Source organism: Lagopus leucura, unplaced genomic scaffold (assembly GCF_019238085.1).
Source record: "Lagopus leucura isolate 7727_CA_CO unplaced genomic scaffold, USGS_WTPT01 Super-Scaffold_741, whole genome shotgun sequence".
Classification (NCBI taxonomy): Eukaryota; Metazoa; Chordata; class Aves; order Galliformes; family Phasianidae; genus Lagopus; species Lagopus leucura.
This window is the reverse complement of record NW_024962256.1, coordinates 9679040-9699735: the sequence shown is the minus strand read 5'-3', so window position 1 is coordinate 9699735 and position 20696 is coordinate 9679040. Positions and strand designations below refer to the sequence as shown.

The window sequence follows — 20696 nt, the reverse complement described above, 5'->3', positions numbered from 1 at the left end:
GGAATCATCACTGAGTCTCCTTTGGCAACCACCTCTTGTCAGGCTTGCTTGGTGGTCATGGAGGGTTTGTGGTGTCGTGCATCTGCTCAAATGAGCTCTGGCCATTTCAAATAAGTACTTTGTCATGAACTGTTAAAAATCCACACTGAAATACTAGGACAAGTGTTATATGAAAGTATGAAAAGCTGCTTTATCCTGCTGTAATGTGAAAGGAGAAAAAAGTATGCAGTAACAATGGAAAAGTGTGTTTGCCTGAATTGACAATGCTTCCAAGGAAAGGCAAGTTCAACCTGCTGTAATACGAGGTCACTTCCTGTGAGCGAAACCCCCTGAAGGGAGGAAAACGTAAAGAGATACTGTACAGTAAAACAATATGCTCATTTTATTCAGAGGTCAAGGATTCTTCAAAAATACAAATAAGAAAGCAAAAAAACCTACCCTTGGTTTTACAGAATATTTTTTAACTCCGATATCATACGGTTTTCACGAAGTCGTCTAAGAACTGAACCGTTGCCTCTTTGTTTCTTGCATGGAGGCAAAAATGACTTTCCTCCAAATGCAGTCCTTATTTGATTCCGCTTTCTCCTATAAACAGCTGAACTTTTTGAACTAGGATGTGTATTCAGAGCTTTACTAACGGAATCATTCTGCTTTCCCTTCCTTCAAGTTCTGTTCTCTTGTATCTCCCACAGCATTATGCTTGCATGTCTTTGTTCATCAGTTTTAAAGCCTTTCTTCGGTTGGGATAATAGAAAAAACATATATTGCTAGTCATCCAGTTGCAATTCTAGCTATCCTCAGAGGGGAAGATATATTTCCAGTTTGCTGCGTGGGGATTTAGATATATGATTCCAGATAGTCTTAATGAGAGTAACAGCCCTAATTCCCCGCACAGTATATTAAAAACGGATCCTGAATGTACAGAGTGAAATTCTGTGATCTTACCTTTCAGTACCTTTGCCTTTTTCTTTTTTGCTTTTTCCTGAGTATCATTTGCTTCTGGGTTTGTTAGTTTAGGTAATTGACAGCTGCTTTGAGGAGGGGGAGTTGGTCCTTGGAGCCTGTGTCTGTGTTGCTTTGCTGTGTTTTCCTGGGAATTGAGGGCACCTGGGTGCACCTTCTGAACTGGAAGGTTAATTCAAGAGAGAGTTAGAGAAAAGGTTTTACCAAACCAGCTCTGTTATTTTTCTGATTATCTTCAATGTCAAACAAGAGCGAGCCGCACTTTTTCTGATTGCCTTAATTAACCACAAAAAACCTACTGTGAATCTAATAATGATTAAGATTTAGTTGTAGTATTTGTACAAGATCTAAGGTAGACTATTTTCATTCAGAAAGTGGTATGTTTTTATAGCAGAATATCTTAAGGAATCTTTTAAAATTCATTTTTAGACATCCTTTGGTTACCACAAAATGCTCAGAAGGAGCCACCACCTCTGTGTGATTTCTGACCACGTTCCTGTTTCTGTTCTTACCTGCATTTCCTTTCCTAATCTGAGTCTTTGCTGAGAACCCCCAGGCCTTGAGGGCAGAGTGCCACTGGTGGCGTTTCCTTTGGCAGGGAAGGGGTGCAGTGCAGAAGAGAAGGCTGCCTGCACTTGCACTGTATGTAAGAAAATTCCTGGGACTTAATTCCCTGTTCCTGAAAGTTACAGAGCTTGCACTCGGCAGCCAACATGCGCAAGCAGCTAGTCTGGTAGTTAGGGATAAATGACAGACGAGCACTCCAGGCAAAACCAAGTTTTGCTCAAATCTATGTTCTGAGATGTTACATAGGAGAGGTGGCCAGCTTTTGTCCCTCCTCTGTTTTTTGGCACCTTGTAGCCCATGCTTGCTGTCCCAGCAATCCACCCTGGCATTTTGGATAGCGGTGCCCAGCAGCAGCAAATGGCCAATGCAGGGAACACAGCCATGCTTGCTGAACAGCCTCACAGTCTCAGTGAAGAAGCTGTCTGGGTTCACAGCACACACATTTGTTGTACAGACCGTTGCTAGATATGAAAGCAAATGATCTCCTACTGCGATGCTGTTCTGGATGAGTAGAAACACTTTTCTGCTTCCCACTTTTTTTTTCTTCTCCTCTCTGCTTTCTGCTGGCCAATAAACAATTTTAATTTAAAAGATGATTTAAAGAGATAATCTGTTTTCCATTCAAGTTCTTTCTGTGGTTCAGCTGCCCTCTCCACCCCCCTATTTCTGGTATCTTGGCTGCCTTTGTGAAAAGACTTCCTTCTCTGCTGCTCTGCAGTTACTTAATGCTACCTGCTGCTTTCTTCATCTTCTCCTCGTGCTGGCTGCTTCTACCTCTTGCCACAAATGCTCCTTGGTGCCCATCACACCATTAATCTGTCTCAATGTCTTTTCCCTCTGTATGTCACGAAACATTTGCAGAAGCACAGTTTGTAACTGCAGGTACAGGGTCAGTCAGGGGATGGGAGAAGAAAGCGCTGCGTATGTGTGAGCTCCAGCTGAGGGTCTGTACGGAGTTGAGTGCTTTGGGTTTGTTGTATTGACATCAAAACTATTTTCATCTGAGAGAAGAGAGATGAGGTTTGACAGAAGAGAAGGCAAATAGTTGCAAAGTGTGAAAAGCAAGGAGAAAAAAATCAGTTATACCAGAGAGGAGATCTTAGATGCTAGATTGGAGTCTGGGAGCTGGGTGTGCTCTTCCTTGCTTTGACCAGATTTTCTGTTTGGCTGTGAAATTGATTAGGATGGAATTCATTTAATTAGAAAAAAGTTAATTTTTCTGCCCATGCTGATCTTCTGAGATCCCCCACTAGAGACTCCCTTGAGAAGTTGGCTCTTCCCTGTACTGGCAGTTGAGTTGACAGAAGGAAATGTAAAATCATATTAAACACTTTTCTGATCTTCATGGTGAGGGAAAGGACTAGCTGCTTACCACAATGCCTTTGATTTTCCCCAAAATGCAGGAAGACAAGAATGAAGTATGAATTATTCAGACCATTGCAATATGTAGGAAACTTTGCGGCAAAGATAATTTATTATCTATTAGAATTAGATTTAAGGATAGAGAAGTGGTTTGAAAACACCCTGCGTCTCACTAGCAGGATTTAATATTGCTTAATAAGGAATGGTCTAACATAATGTGCCACTTCATCACTTTTCATGGGATGGATGAGAGGGAGGACAAAGATAGAAGTAATCTTCCTTCACTAAAAAAATTCACTAATTTTTTAATAACTATCAGTCATTTCCTCCTGCATAAATCTTCAAGTCTCCAGCCAGCCTGTGATTAGGACAGACCATAAGCAATTTTTGCACAGCATTAAAAAACAAGAGCACTTATGCTGTGCACAGTTGTGTGGGTGCTGACCATTTGGGGACCTCTGGGAGTACTCTATAAGAACACAGAACAGTTCCCATCTGCTGTTTTTTTTTTGTCTTCCTCCCACTTGTTGATCCTGCTGCCCTTTTCAAGCTGTCCCCAATTCTTTGCATTTCCTTTCCTGAATTCTGTTTTTTTCTCCTATTCTGGACACTTCTGTGTGTTCATGTGCCCATGCTTTCAGTTTTCTGGAGTTCTGCTGGCAGTAGTGGTGGTCTGTTGGAATCATCTTTTAGGGCATGTGTAGCATAGAGCTTACCTGATGAGTTCTGTTGCTTTAGGCATGGCAGAGTCCTGCAGTTGTAGCTGCCGTTCAACATCCTTCTCATGAAACAGCAGGAGAAAGCATGTCTTGTACAAATTGGACCTTTCTGCTGCTAGTTTCTGCCATGGCTTTGTACAGAGGTAGAAAGTGGACTCAGACTTGTGGGATAGGGGTGGTGCTTATGAGGCAGCCACCACACTATGGAGACCTTGAAACGCTTGGACCTTTGCTCTCCTCACAGCCACATCTGGACCCATAGTTTTAATTCTGACCAGGTATAACAAAGCTAAAATCTCTCTGTCCAGTGAATAAGAGACAAGAGAAAGTCATATGTCATATGTTTGTATTAGAAATGCCTTCACTCCTTCCACACCGTCCCTTAGAGTGAATATATATTGCTTAGAATAGCAGCTTAGTTTTATAAAGTATCTCTGATTATTTCGATTATGTTTTGTTAATGTTTTGTTGCAGTACAGCTGCGTGGCAGTCACAACAATGTTTGTATCAGTTACAACTTCTAAAATACATGCCTGAAAACCGTTTTGCTGGAAATAAAAATGATGAGGAACAGAAGGCTGAAAATAATAATGTTCCCATGCTATACATCTTTTTTTCTTGTTTTTCACAGGAAAGCAAATGATGTCTGGAAGCCAGAAGAAGCAGTGCACCATGAGCAGGAGAAGCAAAACAGCCTCTGCCTCTTTTCTGGGTACAACACTGGTAAAAGCAAAAGCAACCACAGCTGACACTGATGGCTCACCAAAAAAGAGCGATCCCTCCAAGGGCACCTCTGCATCCAAAGAGATCCAAGCCCAGGGCGTCCTGAAACCAAAAATGTCCATCTCCAACTGTACGTGCAATATAAAAGCTTCTTCAAGAGTCCTCTTAGAAGAAAAAGTTCACAGGCAAAACCAGCTCCTAAAAAGTAAGGTACAAATCCTACTGTGGTTTTTAGGAATATGGTTTCAATAATAAGATGAGATCAGTCTCAAAGAAAAAAAAAAGTGAAATAATGGAAAGTCAGTCCATTTTTGTCCAGCTTTAAGTACTGAGTATGAGTCATCTAGCAAGAGATCACATCAACTAATCAAACTGTATACATTGCTATGGTTAATAGAAAACAAAATGAAAATGAGAAAGATGGGTTTACTTTGTGAGGAGATTCAAGAAAATCCCGAGAAAATGTTACGACTGCTGTGTCAATCATTCTCAGCCCAATGAAGAAACACTATGAGGTTATTTTACAACCTTGTTCGGTTTTACTTCTGCAATCTCCTTTTCTTTTTCCTGTGATACGACAGCCTGAACTATCTGGGACACAGTCATAGCATGAAATGTCTTGTTTGGAGAGATTTTCATGGAAAGAAAAAGGTTTCACGATTGCTTATCAACAAGGTTCCAGCACTTAAAACATACTTTCTTCGAATTCAGCACTTTGTGGATGTCTTCTCGTGTTTACTCAAAGAGCTAAAATGGAGATGGCACAGGAAGTTGAATTCATGCATGGAGTTTTGCAGAAGACAGCTGGTTATAGGCAGCAGGTTATAGGTAGATTTGTGTTGGTGGTGGTGGCAGTGGTTGTTTCGTAGGCAGGTAGGGAAACCATTTTCACTACTGACTATAAAGCTACTAAACGTAACACCTATTCAGGTGAGAGCAGCTCTTGCTCTGCTTTTGGTGCCAGAAATTAAACCGTGCCATTTCATTAGCTGGAAATGTCTTTGTTTTATGAAAATGAAGCATCCACTCAGATCTGTTAAAGTTAATTGACACCTCTGAAAACTAGACTCACTGAGGAGCTTAATTTTCATGTCACAGGTTTCAACTTTTTTTTGTCCAAAATGAGTTATGCTAAGAAGAACAATATTAGAGAGGAAGAGCAGCTCAAGCTTTTATAAGGCGGATGTACCCCAAACAGATTATTTTAACTTTTCTTTTTTCTAAGTACAATATAATATGTACAATATGTCATAAAGAGGAAAATACTTTAAGCTTATTGTAACCAAAAATTGAAATAAAACAGTAATGGGCTTTATTCCCAGATGTTTCGTTCTAGAAATCAAATTATTTGGCAAGGAAGAAGTACTTCAGTGTGACTTCTCAAAATAGTGCATATGGACCTGAAGTTAATTTGTTATTTTTGATTACGTCTAATTCTGTCACTTTTTTTAAGCGTATCAACTGTCTGATTTTTGAGTTCATTCCCTCTTTCGACCCTAACTTGTGCAGAAAATATCAGTTGTAGAGCAATAAAGCATAATTCTAGGAGTGGAAAATCAATGTTTTTCTCGATTCGGGACTTTGCGAATTGACAGCTTTCATAATAATGTGCTATAATGCATATTAAGCCCTGGTTTATTAGTTTTCTTCATGGAGTCATTCCACTAGCTAATGAAAATGTAGAAGTGATAGAAAGCAAACCATATTATCAGCAAAATAAAAACAAGAGTAGGGTTTATGAAATCCTCAGTACGGCCCAAGAAAAATGTTATGTGATTAAGGCCCATAACAATACGTTATTTCATGCAGTCTGTGCAATAAATTGAAGTAAACTGTGAGCTGCAGAGGGATGTCTTCTGCTTTCTGTGATGTAACTGTGTTTAGAAGCGTCTTGCTTTCGGGAGGTGGCTACCAGCAAATGGAGCTGAGCATCAGAGCGCTGTCATTACACCTCTGTGCCATGTCTGGCTTAATGTGAAAGATACTCTGGGTGTCACAGGGCAGCGAGTAGCACCCATGATTAGATTTGATCTATTCTGCTTAATGAGGCCTATTAATAATACCTCGGCATTCTTATTTCTGAAATTGCCCTCTCTGTCTAATGAGGTGGAGAATTCAATAAAAAATTAACCGCGCGCTCTTAATGAACTTTTAAATCTCTTGAAGGTGATTGCCAGTCCCGTGGTTCAAGTGGCAAAATGGAGAAGGAGGAGGAGCAGGCGCAAGCCAGCCAGGAAGCCCTGTCCTCAGCCTGCTGGCCAGGTGGCACTTATGGGACACACAGCGTGCTCGTGGAGCCAGGTGTTGGCTCCGAGCCTGAGAAGGGTTCACCAGCCCCACTGACACTGCAGGTAAAACACCCATTTGTTGTTGGTGTTAATGTGGGCTTCGAGAGATTTCTTTTTTCCTGGATGATTGTTGCTTCCTGGGAACTGGCTGTGGGTAGAAGTTGGCATTTCCTTCATTGTTCTCCTTTCGGGTGAATTTTGGTCACTTTCATTAGTTGCTGAGACTAGTTGGGGCTGCCTTACTCATGGCTAGGATCCAGGATTGCACCAAGCCCCAGCAGCAGACCTGCTTTCCTCCTGGTCCAGTGCAAGTTGCAGATAAACCTTTGTTCTTGGTCTCTGTACTGAGACATTCCCAAACCTTGACTGGAAAACACAATCCTTCTGGATCATCCACAGGAGTATCTGCATGATAACCTAAGTAAATGGAAAAGTTTGTGAACAGACAGTGACAAGCTACTTCAGGCATGTGGTGAGACAAAGAAATAGGCAAAATATCAAGAACTTGAACACGGATAGCATAAAAGTAATTTGAAACCTCTCGGATAAGTCTTCTAAAAGTGTTCTTTTTCCCCAGATATTTTCTCTTTACCTGACGAGGAAAGGTACATGCCAGAGCACCTTTCTTACAATGAAAGGGAGCAAAGGCAGATAGGAAGGCAGTTTGTGAGCTTTTTGTACAGGGAATCTCTTACTGAACCCAGCTAGATGAATACCACAACTTTTTTCTTCCTTTTTCTAAAACAAAGTGGTTTCTCTGTTTTATTTAGGAAGCACTAGAAATCCATAAGCCTCACTTCATTTCCCGTTCGCAAGAAAGGCTGAAGAAACTGGAACATATGGTGCAGCAGAGGAAAGCCCAGCAGAGTGATGCACCAGTGAGCACACCCCGCAAGCTTTCCTCAGCATCCACTTCAAACAAAAAAAAGCAATACACTGTTCCTGACCCACTCAGCGGTAAGTTGTGTTGTGACCAGTTAATGGGTCTGGAGCTGCTCTTCAAACCTTGACTCGTGTCTAATATTTCGGTGTGGATGGGAACAGACGTGAAACCCGCTGCTCCTATTTCCACTGTCAGTCGTGATGCTCAGAGAATGAGGTCTCTGAATTGTAAGGATAGGGGTTAGTGGGCAGGTGTTATCTCTGGTCCATGGCAGCCTTCCTTGGCCAGGTTTTGTCATTACCACAAACAGTTGTGTTCTTCAGCATGATACAAGTTGCTGCTTGTTGTAGAGAAGCATCACTGACATTTTGTACCTAACACAGCTCACAGAAAGGCTGGAGTGGGGAGTCTCAGGTAGGAGGACGGGTGGTGTTTGGGTCTTAGCAGCATCGTGTGTAGTCTCACCACTTGACACGTGAAGCCCTCAGCAGTGAGCTGGTGAAGGTGGGTTTGTCTGCCCAGCAGCTGGATGCAAGGCATAAATTGATGCATCTAAACTCTGCAATATCCTAATGATTAGGCTGTTTTATTGCCCTCAATATCCAGGAGCTCCCTTACAACAGCATCCCTGCAAATCTTACCTAAGCACAACATGGTAAACAAATCACACGCATTTTTTTTTTTTCTTATTAATTGCCATCTGGATTTTCCTTAATTCAGTTAACTAATTAAAAAAAAAAAAAAGGCTATTTAAATTACTTTTTGGATTTAAACTTGTGGCTCTTTACAGCCATGTTATTCTACTGAACAATAAAACATCTGAAAACATTAAATAGCCATATTACAGTTAAGGTTGTCTTCATCTCTTCTTCTGACAAAGCATAATCGAGCAAAAATCCCCCTGAGTGATTGAAAAGATGATGATAGGCAAATGATTTGCAATGACTGGTAACACCTGCCAAGTCTCTCAATGAGGAGGTGATGGAATTCCAGAACTTCGTGGTCATTAAGACTACACCAGCTCTGCTTGTACCCCTCAAAACTATTTTATTTCCCTTGGCATGCTTTATGTTGGGGAATAGTATTTTCTATCACTACATGTATGCCATTTGATGTCATGTGATGGAACCTATCTTACATACATAATGGGATTTATAGTAAGAGCTAAATAAGCACATGTAAACAAAGCAAAGAAGATGAAGTACCTTTTAAAGAGTTGATAAAATTCATTCAGCACTTCAATTATCCAAGGTAATTACTTTGGATTCGAATGGCTCAGGGATGCACTGCTCAGCTGCAGTCAGTTTGGGGCTCTGTGCCAGCCCAACTGAGCTCCCTCACTGGGAAGAGTTTGTCATTCTGCTCAGAAGAAGTGGCACATATCTCTTTCTTTGGTTGTCGACTTAAAAAGCCCCCCCAAACCGCTCTGTAAACACTTGGTGATACAAGAAGTTGAAAGGTTAAACCTCTTTCTTCTTAAATGATGATTAATTTTTATGCTTGTTTAATGAGCAATAAAAGCATAAGATTGAAATATGTTCATTAATCACTCAAGTAAATTACTATTTCCCTCTCGTAGTGGTTGGTCATTAAAGATAAATTTGTCTAAAGAGAATCTTTAGTTTCCATAACTCATTTGCCTTCACGTAGCCAAGTGTAATTTCCTATTTGTAAGATCTTAATATTTTTGTAATGACAGAAGTGTCACAAGTCTGTTGTTGGAGTATAACTGTAATTAATGCTGTAAATCCTAGATTGCTGATAAAGCACAACTGTGTGGGCTGCAGTTCAGAGGGCTGTATAGGAGTGTTCAGAGCATATTTAATTTGCTCTGAGTCCTGACAATTGGTATTTTAGGACTTCTCCTTGTGGATGCTATTGTGCAGAAGGATTAGTATCACTAATGAGTCCCAGAGTATGGGATCTTTGTTTAGTACAGATGTTCCTGAATGTTTTGGCCATGCTCCCTCTCACAGAAGAGCCAAGGGATTCCCCTGTGTGCTCACCAAGGGTGCTGGCTGCCTGTGTCCTGCTGATGTGTCTGATGATGAAACAGTCTGTCCCACTGGGGTCATGGCCCTTACGTTTTCTTCTGCCTGTCCTGCAGGTAGAAAGGAGGAGAAGTTGTCGTTTGTTGTCATCATTATTCTGTATTATCTGAAAGGCTATTTTAGCATGTAAAATGTGCCTTTAAAGCAATGAAAATTAAATAATTAAAAAAAAAAAAAAGAGAAGAATGAAGCTATAGTTCAGAAAACAAACGCAAATCCAGTTTGGTTGAGAAGTGGACAGCAAAATCCTGGCGACTTGAAGATGCCTTTTCACATATAACCTGGAGCAAGGGAGGCTGTGGGTGCAAGCAGCCATGTCACTCCTGGAATGTCACCTACAGCCCTGTTCCAGTGCTTAAACTGGATCAGAGCTGATCTATCAAGCGCTTCATTTCCTTTTATTGTTTAAAACTAGGATTCCCTCTTTGGGTTTTCATTACATCAAATGGCTGCTCCAGCTCATCAAGCACAGCTGTGATCAGGAGGCAAGGTGGGAGATGGTGAGAGAGCAGCATCACCTCCCTTGCTGCCAGCTTCTCATTTTTATGGCTCTGCTGGTACCCAGCCCTTCCCAAAGCACGCTCACAGGCTGTTTGTGTACCACACCTGCAGCAACAACACCAAACTGGCCGAGCAAAGGCAACATGGCAGCATACATCCCTGTTCATGGCACTGTTTCATAGGTAGCTTTTATGCCTGAGAGCCTGGGGTTTGTGTAGGGCACAAAGCACCTGGAAAAGGACAAATATCATCCTATATCTGGTAGATAGCCTGTAGATCCAGACACACAGTCCTGAATGCCATATCCATCTCTGGGTACGCTGCTTGTAAATTGGTTGTGGTGCAGGAGCAGCTGTGACACCAGACCAAGCTGGGGACACAGGTTGGTGGCTGTGACGTAGGTGGTGTTACTGCAGCCCAAGCAGCTGTTAGATGTCAGCATCTTAGAAGTCATAGGATTTGGGCACCAAACACTTCCGAGCATGCAGGACAGTGGCTTTGCCACCTCCTCACAGCCCCTGGTATTTCAGCTGGTACTATTGTTGATGTTCCTCCCTCCTGCTCATCTGAAAAGTCCTGCCAAATCCAGCCCACCTGCAGGCATCTTTGTCTCAGAAGCAATCTGCTCTTTTACAGTTTGGAAACACCATTTGAAATTAAGAACCCAGGAGGGTAAAATGATGACCTGGAAATGTGCTTAAGTACACAGCGCAGTACTGATGGCAGCCCCAGGCCTCAGGGTGTGATCCTGTGGTTGCTTCTTTTCCATCTGATAGCTTCCTCTTTTCTCTTGTCTCTGGGATGTGCGGAGAGGTCTTTATGGCTTTGAGGGCTCGCTGCCAGCACACCCTCCTGCATTTTCCAGAGATCTTTTTCATAACGGTTTGTTGTCTGAGGAGTGTAATTTCCACTGAACCCATTGGAGTGGCCCCAAGCACTGATTGTAGGCACATTAGTGGCTGGGGAGGAGGAGCATTTCTGAGTACCTTCAAGGCGCTCACAGAGCAGCACACTGCAGCATACACACCACAAGCATCGTCAGTAACATCAGTTATCCTGTTCATTTTCCACCCCTGGAAGACATTCGTTGGCCTACTTCTCCATATGCAGTCTATGCAGAAAGCAGTCAAGGTGGGACTGCCCCATCAGACAGCAGCCAGCTCTTACTTGGGTGTAAATGGGGGTGGAACTGCAGCCTGAGATGTTTCTCTTCTGCAATTTGTAAAGTCATCGCTGTTTTGCTTAATCTCTCCAAAATCAATTTGTTTTTTCACTCCTGACTTGCATCTTTTATATCAATGTCACCCAAAGCAAAGAGCCATGACCATCAGAAATACTTTTCTGATAGATTGTTCCATCAGCCTAAATGTCTTTATTAATAACATGAAATTATTAGATATCCAATGTTTTGGCAGTGTTGTTACAACTTAGAGTTTCTTGAAGGAGAAAGAGCTGGCATTCAGCTTCATTTCCATGTAAATACCAACATCTGTGCAGCTTGCATTTACCTTCTCATCCTCAAAAAAACTCTGAAATCCAAGTTGTTTACCATTTTTAACTGTAATTCATGAACAAGACTTTACAAAATGCTGAAGGTAATCTTAGAAAAACAGAAATATTTATCCCACAGAAGACATTACCGTCACAAGAGCGCTTTGAAGGCAGAGAACCTGCAACTCTTGTGCTAGCCTTTGTGCTGGGTAATGTGTACTGCTACATTTCAAGTGTGCTAATTAGTCCAAGATAGACTACTCTACTGTTGACTATGTCGAACAAATTAGAGATCCCACTGTGACGAACTGAATAGAAACAATGTTCAAATAACTGGATTTAAATCTCAAAAACCGTAATGTAATTACTTTAGTGACAGGACTACCAGCTGTTTATAGGCCTTTAAATCTGCATAATGAACAGCCTTCTGATCTTAGAGTACACAAGCACTTTCAGAGGTTTAAAAAATTTTCTCAGGCATGTATGGGTTTTTTCATACCTTCCATTTTGCTTTCCTTTGGGAGTGTGATGGTTGGTTGGAAATGGCATCGTAAGTGGAAAGCCAACCCCTACTGATGTGCCTGCTGTGTTTCTTTGGATTTGCATCCAGTATTATTCCAAATCCTGTATCTTTAGTAATGTATTGGAAACAAGTTTATACCTCCTTACCCGTGCTTCTAAACCTTTCTAAGTAGCCTTACTGTAATGGCAGAAGCCTGGAGGGCAAGGATTGCTATTTGTGTTTTCAAAGTGCTGGATTCACAAGCAGCTCTGCACCAGGGAGGTTATTATTTGGACTGCATATTCAGTGGGGAGAGAAGATGGCAATTGGAGAACATGCCCTAAGTGTGCAGCTAGCAATTCCTGCAGCTGTAAAAGTCCATCCTTGTGGCCTTTAGATGCCATTGGTGGCTGATGAAATGTTTGCATCCACCTGCACAATTCTGCTTGCGTATGACTTCAGGTTTGCCATTTCTCAGGTTTCTTTTCCCTGTCAATATTCATAGCTGGCAGTAGCACTGCTGATCCTGTTGGCACCTGGCCACTTGGTTAAGGCTGACAGTTCTGAATAAAGATTAAGCTGCAGTCGGTAATTGAATTAGGAAGAGGAATGACCTATTTTTATGATATTATTATTCATCATATTGATTGCGGCAGCGCCTGTGAGTCACATAGACCCAGGCAGCACCTTGCAGGGCACTGGCTTCGGGGGACGTAGGACCCTCTGTGACAGCAGGGAAGGATGTAGGTGCAGGGAGTGGGGCATGTCCCCTCCGTGCCCTCATCCTTGTGAACGGTGGGGAGAGAGCCAGCATCTGTGCAAGGTGATAGTAACAGGAGAGGAGGAGGGAAGGGGATGGGAGAGCTCAGGGAGATGAGCAGAAAGGGCAATTATAAGCAAGACTGAGGTCAAAAGCCTTTCAAAGTATGTTAGATCACATTGCCAATTAGTATCGAGTAGAGGAAGTCCAGGCAGCTCTTCAGAAAGCTTTTCAGGCAGATAAAAGCCCTTTTTTGTGGATTTCTGGAGCTGCTTGCAATAGGGGGAGCATCTGAGAGAGGCCCCTCTGCAGAAGGGGTCCACCTCCCGAGGTGTGGTGTCAAGGAAGGTGGAGATAAATTGGGAAATCTTTCAATACAAAGTTTTCTGTGAGGATAATTACAGCGTTGAAACGACGCGCATTGTAGCGGGTGACTTACAAAGTTCAGTCACTTTGCTGGGGGATAATTTCATTAAGGTCCTGAAGTAGCCAAATTGAAAACTGAATTTTCAATGATGGATTTTTTAATCGAGGAGTAAAAGGTCAGATTTGATCCATGATTAGAAACTGAAACTAAAGAAATCAAGATTGAGAAGCTGTTGCAAGTTTTACCAAAGATGAAATAAACCTTTTGATCAGTTTACGTAGATCTGTCATGTTTTCTTCACTAATAATGTGGCTTTTTTTAAGGAAACTGTGAGCTCTTCGGTGCTATATGCTTTAGTCAAACAAGAATGAATGAACGAATTAGGAAAGCCAAGTGAGATGCTAATTAATTTATTTTTTTTCTGAAATAGTCTTGATAGCTGTAGTGTAGGTCAGACACAGAGAGTTGGAAAACCCACAAACCACCTGCCTGTGGCTCCTCTTGGGAGAAGGACCATTGTTCAGCTTCAGCATTTCACAGAGATGAGCAGAAAGTCCAGGCACTCTTGCCATCAAACCTCTAACTAATGGCTTATTGCATTTTCTTATAGCAAAAGCTCATCTGTTGACTGCAGATGAAGTCATTTATTGCCTGAAGTCATTGACATGCAACGTGCAAAACTGCCTACATCTTTGGGTGTGGATACTAGTTCATTTCTCTGGATGAATTCACTGCCAAATGCTATGGGCATGCTGAGCTGAATGTCACCTTGGCATTTATCTTAGACTCAAGGTTAATTTATTTCTTTGTGGACTGTTGATGTGAGAAGCAGTGTTTGAAAAAAAAAGCCTAAAGTATCTTAGAACTTCTCTGGGCAAATGGGTTTTTGGTGACTGATTTTTTTAGTTGAGTGAAAATCAGCTCAAGTAGAGAATCATCATTATCATTGCCTGGCTTTTCAGGAACTGGCAACACATCCTCAAAGGATATGTTCTAGCTCCTAACACCTTGAGAATTCACATTTATATTAAGGCAGATATATATACATATATGTTCTGATGGGCAGAGTTTAGCCCTTGATAAATTTTGTCACTCTTAGTAACTTCCCAAGCAGGTTTGTTGCTCATCCTGTCTGTGGTGCAGTTTAGTATGAGTTAAAATATATTACACTGTTGACCCATTTAATTTCATTTATAACTTGCTGAAGTAGCTTCTTTCTCCTGCTCTGGAGACCTTGCAGACCACTGTTGCACGTTGCATCATTGGTGTAAATGCTGGAAGCTCACTGTCTTGACAGGGTTTGACTAAAACACCAGTGAAATGTTTCATGCCCATCTGTCTGTAGTGTCATTCTTTCTTAAGACTGTGTTGCATCACTGGAAATACCAAATATCTGTTTTGAAAGCCCTTCTTGTTTATCTTTCCGCACAGTTTTCTCCAAAAGCAATACAGGGCTATGAGATCTGATAAGGAACTGTGATAAAATGCAACCTAGAAGGCTGTGAACTTGGGGAATTTTCGACTTTATGTCCAACTTGGGCCTTCATTCAATAAGAAGGAAGTTAATTCAGATCTTCATGGTGTTCTTGGGAGGTTATTATAGCTCGGAATCTGTGCTGCTGCTCCAGATGGAAATATGTGTTCAGTATTGAACGTAAAAACAGCAGACACATTTAAATATTGGCTAATTTTCTCATTTAAAACATTTTTATTGATTTTTCAGTTAATTCTAGAATTCTTATCCTAAAATCCCTCGAGGTTTAGCACTGATTTTTTTCTTGTAGGTGATTTTTTTCTATTATATAGAGACCTGAGAGTGAGTGAGGAGATGCCACGCAAACATTTACATGTGTGTAAACTTACCTATGTCTAAACTTTCTGACTCTGTACTGCTTCACAAAGGGTATATTTATAACCAAGGCAGATTGATAATTTTTCTCGGAGGCTTTTCCCCATATTCCCTTTTTAATCTTGCTTTTGAAACCTTTGACATAGGCATGCATGGAGTTCCCATCCAAACTGCAGACAGAGATGAGTCTGACGCCTTTCAGATCCATTTCTGTATCATCTGGAGAGTGTTAGACTCAAAGTGCTAATGTGTCATTAACAGCTTTTACTCAGGAAAAAAAAAAAAAAAGGAGAAAAATAATACCCATAGCAGCTTTTTTTTTTTTTTTTCCTGGAAATCATAGAATCATAGGATGGCTTGGGTTGGAAGGACCTCAAAGATCATCCAGTTCCAACTCCCTGCCGTGATCCTATGCCATTGTCTGGGTTAGAGGATGCCTTGGGGAAGGGATGCGTCCTGCAATCCTGAGCTGCCAAATGAGGTTTGCAGCCTCGAGCAGCAGGGCACCATGCTGGGATCCACACTGGTCCCAGTAAGCTGGTGCCACCGGGTCCCTGCTGCCCCACCAGGTCTGTCTGGGTCACAGCAACAATCTGCTCCTCTGTGTCTAAGGATTATTTGAGCATCCAAGTGTTCATTCCTTTTAAATGAATGAGCATAAAAATGAGCATAAAAACACTACTAAACAAAAGGCAAATTGTATTTTCCCAGTCAGTCGAGCATGTTGCTCGTGTCTACTGAGATGCAGTATTAGTGACTAAGAGCAGATAACCACCACGTGGAGGAAAGGCAGTCCCAGTCCTCCTTCAAAATTCGTATCCTAAAAACGGTGCTGGAGCAGAATAGAGGCTGCTGCACATCTCCCTTTTATTTTTGCTGAGATGCAGCAGCATTCTCCGAGGGCACGCGGCCGTTTTCCTGAGCAAGGCGGTAATCCGAGCACAGCTTTGCCTCTGGGTGTAGCCCCATCCCCTGCTTGAGGCTGTTTGGTTGCTAGGACAACTTCCATAAATATCCCCGAAACATTTGGTGTCTTCAGCAGCGGGGAAGCAGACCTGCTGGGGAAGGGGGCTTTTTTGGGTAGCGGTGGCTGGCTTTGCTCTGGGCCAGCGTCTGCACCGGGCAGCTCTGGAACAAATTATTCTCTGTATTTATTTCCTTGCCTTGATTATTGTATTTTGTCTCTTCAGTGAGATGGCAGAAAGAGGCCGACGTGGTGCCTGCTGTGATATATATTATGTCTTCTAAACTTCCTTGGCAAATGGAAGTGCTTAAAGCTTTGCACACATATTTATCTTATACATATGTTCTGCAGAGGCACTTGCAAATACCTTTGCCTCTCGGCTTACCAAGACTTGCAGGGCACCATACCCTGTCCTCTGTGTTTGTGTCGTTCCCAGGCATGCCTTCCCATTCAGAGACCATTTTAGCAAAGATGCTAAAATTACCTATTCCTTGGACCCACCGACTATGAAGATCAGTAATAATTTCCCATGCTGATTGGAATTATCTCAGATACCCTCATAGCTGATCAGCAAAAAGTAATACAATTTTCTTCCTCTTAGTGCTTGGCATAATTACACACCGCCCTGCAAACTAAGTGTAAATTGAAATGGAAATGCTCGTGCCTGGCCAGCTTCCTGGCAGACATCAGCAGGGGATATGGTTTGCTGGATGCATGCAGTTGCCTGTCTGGGTCCTTTGGTACAGCAGCACTGGTGGCTGCTGCCTGGCTGAAAATCAGTGTACACCGCTGCATGTGGCAATGACAGAAGTTGTATGCATTTAAAATAAAGGAACAGTGCTGGTTGCTGTGGGCTTATCCGTCCTTCCCCTTCCACAGGGCAGTCCTGGGATCCAATTCAGCTCCAGATGTAGTTTTTCAGCCTTTCCACCAACTTACAGAGATAAGAATCTGAGCTTAAACCAAGAGAAGTCTAATCAGGAATTTCAGATCATGACTGAGTGAGATGTGAGGCTTAAAATTTCAGAAGACACAGGTTCCTCTGATTAACTTTGTTTTCCCTTTGCCAGATAACCTCTTCAAACCAAAGGAAAGATTCATTCCGGAGAAGGAGATGCACATGAGATCCAAAAGGTACAAACCACTGGAGTTCAGTCTTCAATTCTATTCTCTGCTGCCTCACACTGGAGGCCAGGTTAGGAGGGCTAGCATGCAGGCCACATTCTGTTTTGAACCGTGTTGCTGTAAACCAAATCCACTGAGCCCATTAGAAGCTTCCCCAGAATTGAGATGCTGCATGGAGGTAACCCATCTCATCTTATTCCTTAGTCCAAAATGAGCAATGTTTTTCAAAAAGTCAGATTTTTGTAACATTATTGTCTATAATTTATTATACTTGTTCTGTGTCACGGATCTACTTTGGGTACTTGGAGATACTTGGTAATGCCAAGAATTGCATTGGAGAGATTTACCAGTTACTTGCAAGTCCCGGGGATGATGGTTAACCTTCTAACTTCATTCCAGGATTTATGACAATTTACCTGAAGTAAAAAAGAAGCAAGAGGAAAAACAGAAGCGGATAATCATCCAGAGCAACAGAATGCGTGTGGAGATCTTTAAAAAGGTAACGATGCACAGTGCGGGTCCATAAGCCTTCTTTGCTGCTTTACAGGATGAATGTCTGACCATTGATTGTAAATCATACAATCATAGAATGGCTTGGGTTGGAAAGGACTTAAAGGATAATCCAGCTCCAACGCTCCTGCCACATGCAGGGCCACCCTATCCATATCTAATACTACACCAGGCTGCCCAGGGCCCCATGCAACCTGGCCTTCAACAAGGAATGGGGCATCCACAGCCTCTCTGGGCAGCCTGGGCCAGCTCCTCACCCCTCTTACAGTAAAGAATTTCCTTCTGATACCCAACCTAAAACCTCCCTCCTTCAACTATGATGAGGTAAAGCTCTCAGCCACCAAGCCTTGCTGTTTTGCAGTGGTTAGCATGGTAGTCTTTCTGTCTAGCAAAGCCCACAGCCCTGCAGCAGTGCTCCCAGAGGGGCAGGTTCTTGGGAGAGGTCCATGAAGCTCTAGGGGTACCTGTGCTAGCATGTGCAAACCCCAAGAGCTGATGGTCTTGTTCTTAGCATTAGGTTCTGCTTAAGATGTAGCATTAACAGCTGAGCCTCACGCACCTAAGGCGTTTAGTTTTTAAAAATGAGTAATTTATCCTAGCAGAAATCTACCCGAGCACAATTAATCTAGGTGCAGATCTGAGGCACTGCCAGGTGATCCTGCACCATGCCATCCACACCTAATGGCTTTTCCTTGTTGAAGTGCTGTGTGCTCCTCCGTGTAACCACCCTGCTCCTGCCCGAGATGGAAAAGCTATCAGTGCTTTCATTTTGTGAGTAACGTAGCTGGTAGATCTGAGCTGATAGATATGAGGAGTCTTGTGCCACCTCACAGCATCACTGAAGGTTCCTACTTCACCTCGTGATTTTTAACCCCATCTTAAGGCTGTTTTTCTTTCCTTCCCAGCAATTACTGGACCAGCTCCTTCAAAGGAAAACCGAATGACAAAGGATTCTCTTGCGTATCATCGTAATTGGATCTCCAATGCTTTTGACTGTTAGATAAGCCATAAAACTTGCTGTTATCTTAATTACGTGAAGGTATTTTTCTTATCTTTGGCGCCTTATATAAAAAGAAAGATCATTTATATTTCAATTGAAATTTTAAGGCAACTTTCAAGTAAGTAAGGCAGTCTAAAAAAAGGCAGAGCTGTTTCAGAGCATCAACTTATGGTCAGTGTACCCAGAGGAAATAATTTTAAGAATTTTTAATGCAAATACCGAATTACAGTGGTGTTATTTATCTTAATCTGTTTCAAAGTGTACATCTCCGTAGCAATAGAGCCGGGTTTAAAAGACCTGAGGAGCTTATTTCTCTGAAGTATTCTATTAATTGATTTCCTGTGAGTTAAATCCTTGAACTAAAGAAAAACGAATATCATTATTTGTTATGTTTAGAAACTAGCTGAAATAGCATTACCACATAATCATAGCAGCAGCAGTTTCACATTAATACTTAACATACCAAAAGGGACCAATCTTGGAGCTCTCTGAAGGACTCTACTCCTGTTTATGTAGTGCATTCGCATAGCAAGTTTACCTGTTAAAAAGCAATATTTAAAATTTCGGTCTTAACTCTTTTATTTGTGTTTTTCAATTTAATATGTATTTTACTTCACTTTTGCAAGCATTAAGTATTTATAGAAATGGCATATTAAGAAGCCGTGCCAAGAAGTATGTTTGCATCAAAACTGCAGAACTAAAACCATCTGCAATGTTTCCTTCAAAAATATTTAAATCTTTATTTGTACATTTTGGAAGTAAAAACAACCAGCTTAAAACCAATGGAATTTATTTATGGAATAAAATATGAATATAATATTTATCCAACTGTTGTGTTTTTATTTGGTACTGTTAAAAATAACACAATTATTGAAAGTGCTCGAGAAGTCACGCCTTTGTCTGCCACAAATCCTATGCTAAAAAATCATTGCAAGCGTTAACCTCTGTTGCACAAACACTCCATAGAGTGTGTTCAAACGAGGCTGGAAGTTGGCCTTTGCTATCTGTGCTTTATTTTGCTAATCCAGCCCAAGATGCAAGGTCAGCTTTTCTGGAAGAGCGATGTTTGTGAGCGGAGCGCTGGCTGCCCCGATGGCCTCCAGCTGCATGACTTGTGCTGGCCCCCCAGGATCCTCTCTAATGCATTGCTTTTCCTCTTTGTGTTTCAGCTTCCTGGTTTGTAAGGTGGCATTAATGATGTTATTTTTGCTAACGGAGAAGATATTTACTGAATAAATGTACTGCATACCAGATAGATATTTTTAAGTACACAACAATTGGTTCAGTACATTTCAAGAGGACACACGAGGTAAGGCAGTGCTTGCTATGAGAGAGGAACTGCCAGAGCTCGTCCCCAGAGCAAGTCTTCAACCAAGCCAGTAGTGCAGTACTGGGGACTGAAGTCAGGGCTGGACCACACATGGCTCCAAGCTGAGGAACTTGCAAAAGGAACTGCAAAAAGGACGTCCCTCAGGGTCCTCAGCTCAGCTGCATGCTGGGTCTGCTCCCCTCTGGGTTCACCGATCCCTCTGCTGATCTCCAGGAGGAGCACATGGCCTGCCTCAGACAGGAGGGCCTCCACCACACAGCGATGGGTTTTAGTCGTGTGTGCACCAACACATGTAACCTCCTAGCCTGGACCAGAAGGATGCTTCCACCTTTCTTCCAGTTAGAGCTCACATTCCAGTTTGTGCCCAGTGCCACCTCTCACCAAACAGAGGAGCTCATCCTTGTTAGAAAGGCATGACTCCAAGTCCTGGTGTGGAAACAAAGCATGTGATGGCCGAGGGGTGATGGCTCAGCCTGCTTTCTGCTCCTCAGCGCCCCATCAGCATGCTGCCTGGGGCAGGACACCTCTCAAGGCACTTGGTTTCCTGTCATCTCTGCTGACCATCCTCAGGATGGTACCACGTTGGCTTGCTGCATCTTCGCATCCCCTGGCTCATTGGTTTCTCCACCTTCTTGCCATCTAAAAGCAGGTATGCTGTTCACAAAATCTTTTGGCTTTGTAGAATGGTACTTTGAAATGTTTTCATTTTTCTTCAAATGCAGTTTTATTCATGACAAATAC

At 42.2% G+C, this 20696-nt stretch overlaps 1 protein-coding gene across 4 annotated transcripts in view; it reads left to right on the top strand.

Moving 5' to 3' along the window:
- The window catches only part of CUNH10orf90 (chromosome unknown C10orf90 homolog), a 62736-nt gene extending 43317 nt beyond the window's left edge, over positions 1-19419 (top strand). For all 4 annotated transcript variants that reach the window (XM_042863938.1, XM_042863941.1, XM_042863940.1 and 1 more), the window contains exons 4-9: positions 4243-4539; positions 6501-6685; positions 7393-7579; positions 17061-17124; positions 17515-17614; positions 18531-19419. In XM_042863938.1, coding sequence (XP_042719872.1) covers positions 4243-4539; positions 6501-6685; positions 7393-7579; positions 17061-17124; positions 17515-17614; positions 18531-18569 — 872 coding nt within the window. In that variant the 3' untranslated portion in view covers positions 18570-19419. The remainder of the gene's footprint in view (positions 1-4242; positions 4540-6500; positions 6686-7392; positions 7580-17060; positions 17125-17514; positions 17615-18530) is intronic.
- Positions 19420-20696: the final 1277 nt, after the last annotated feature.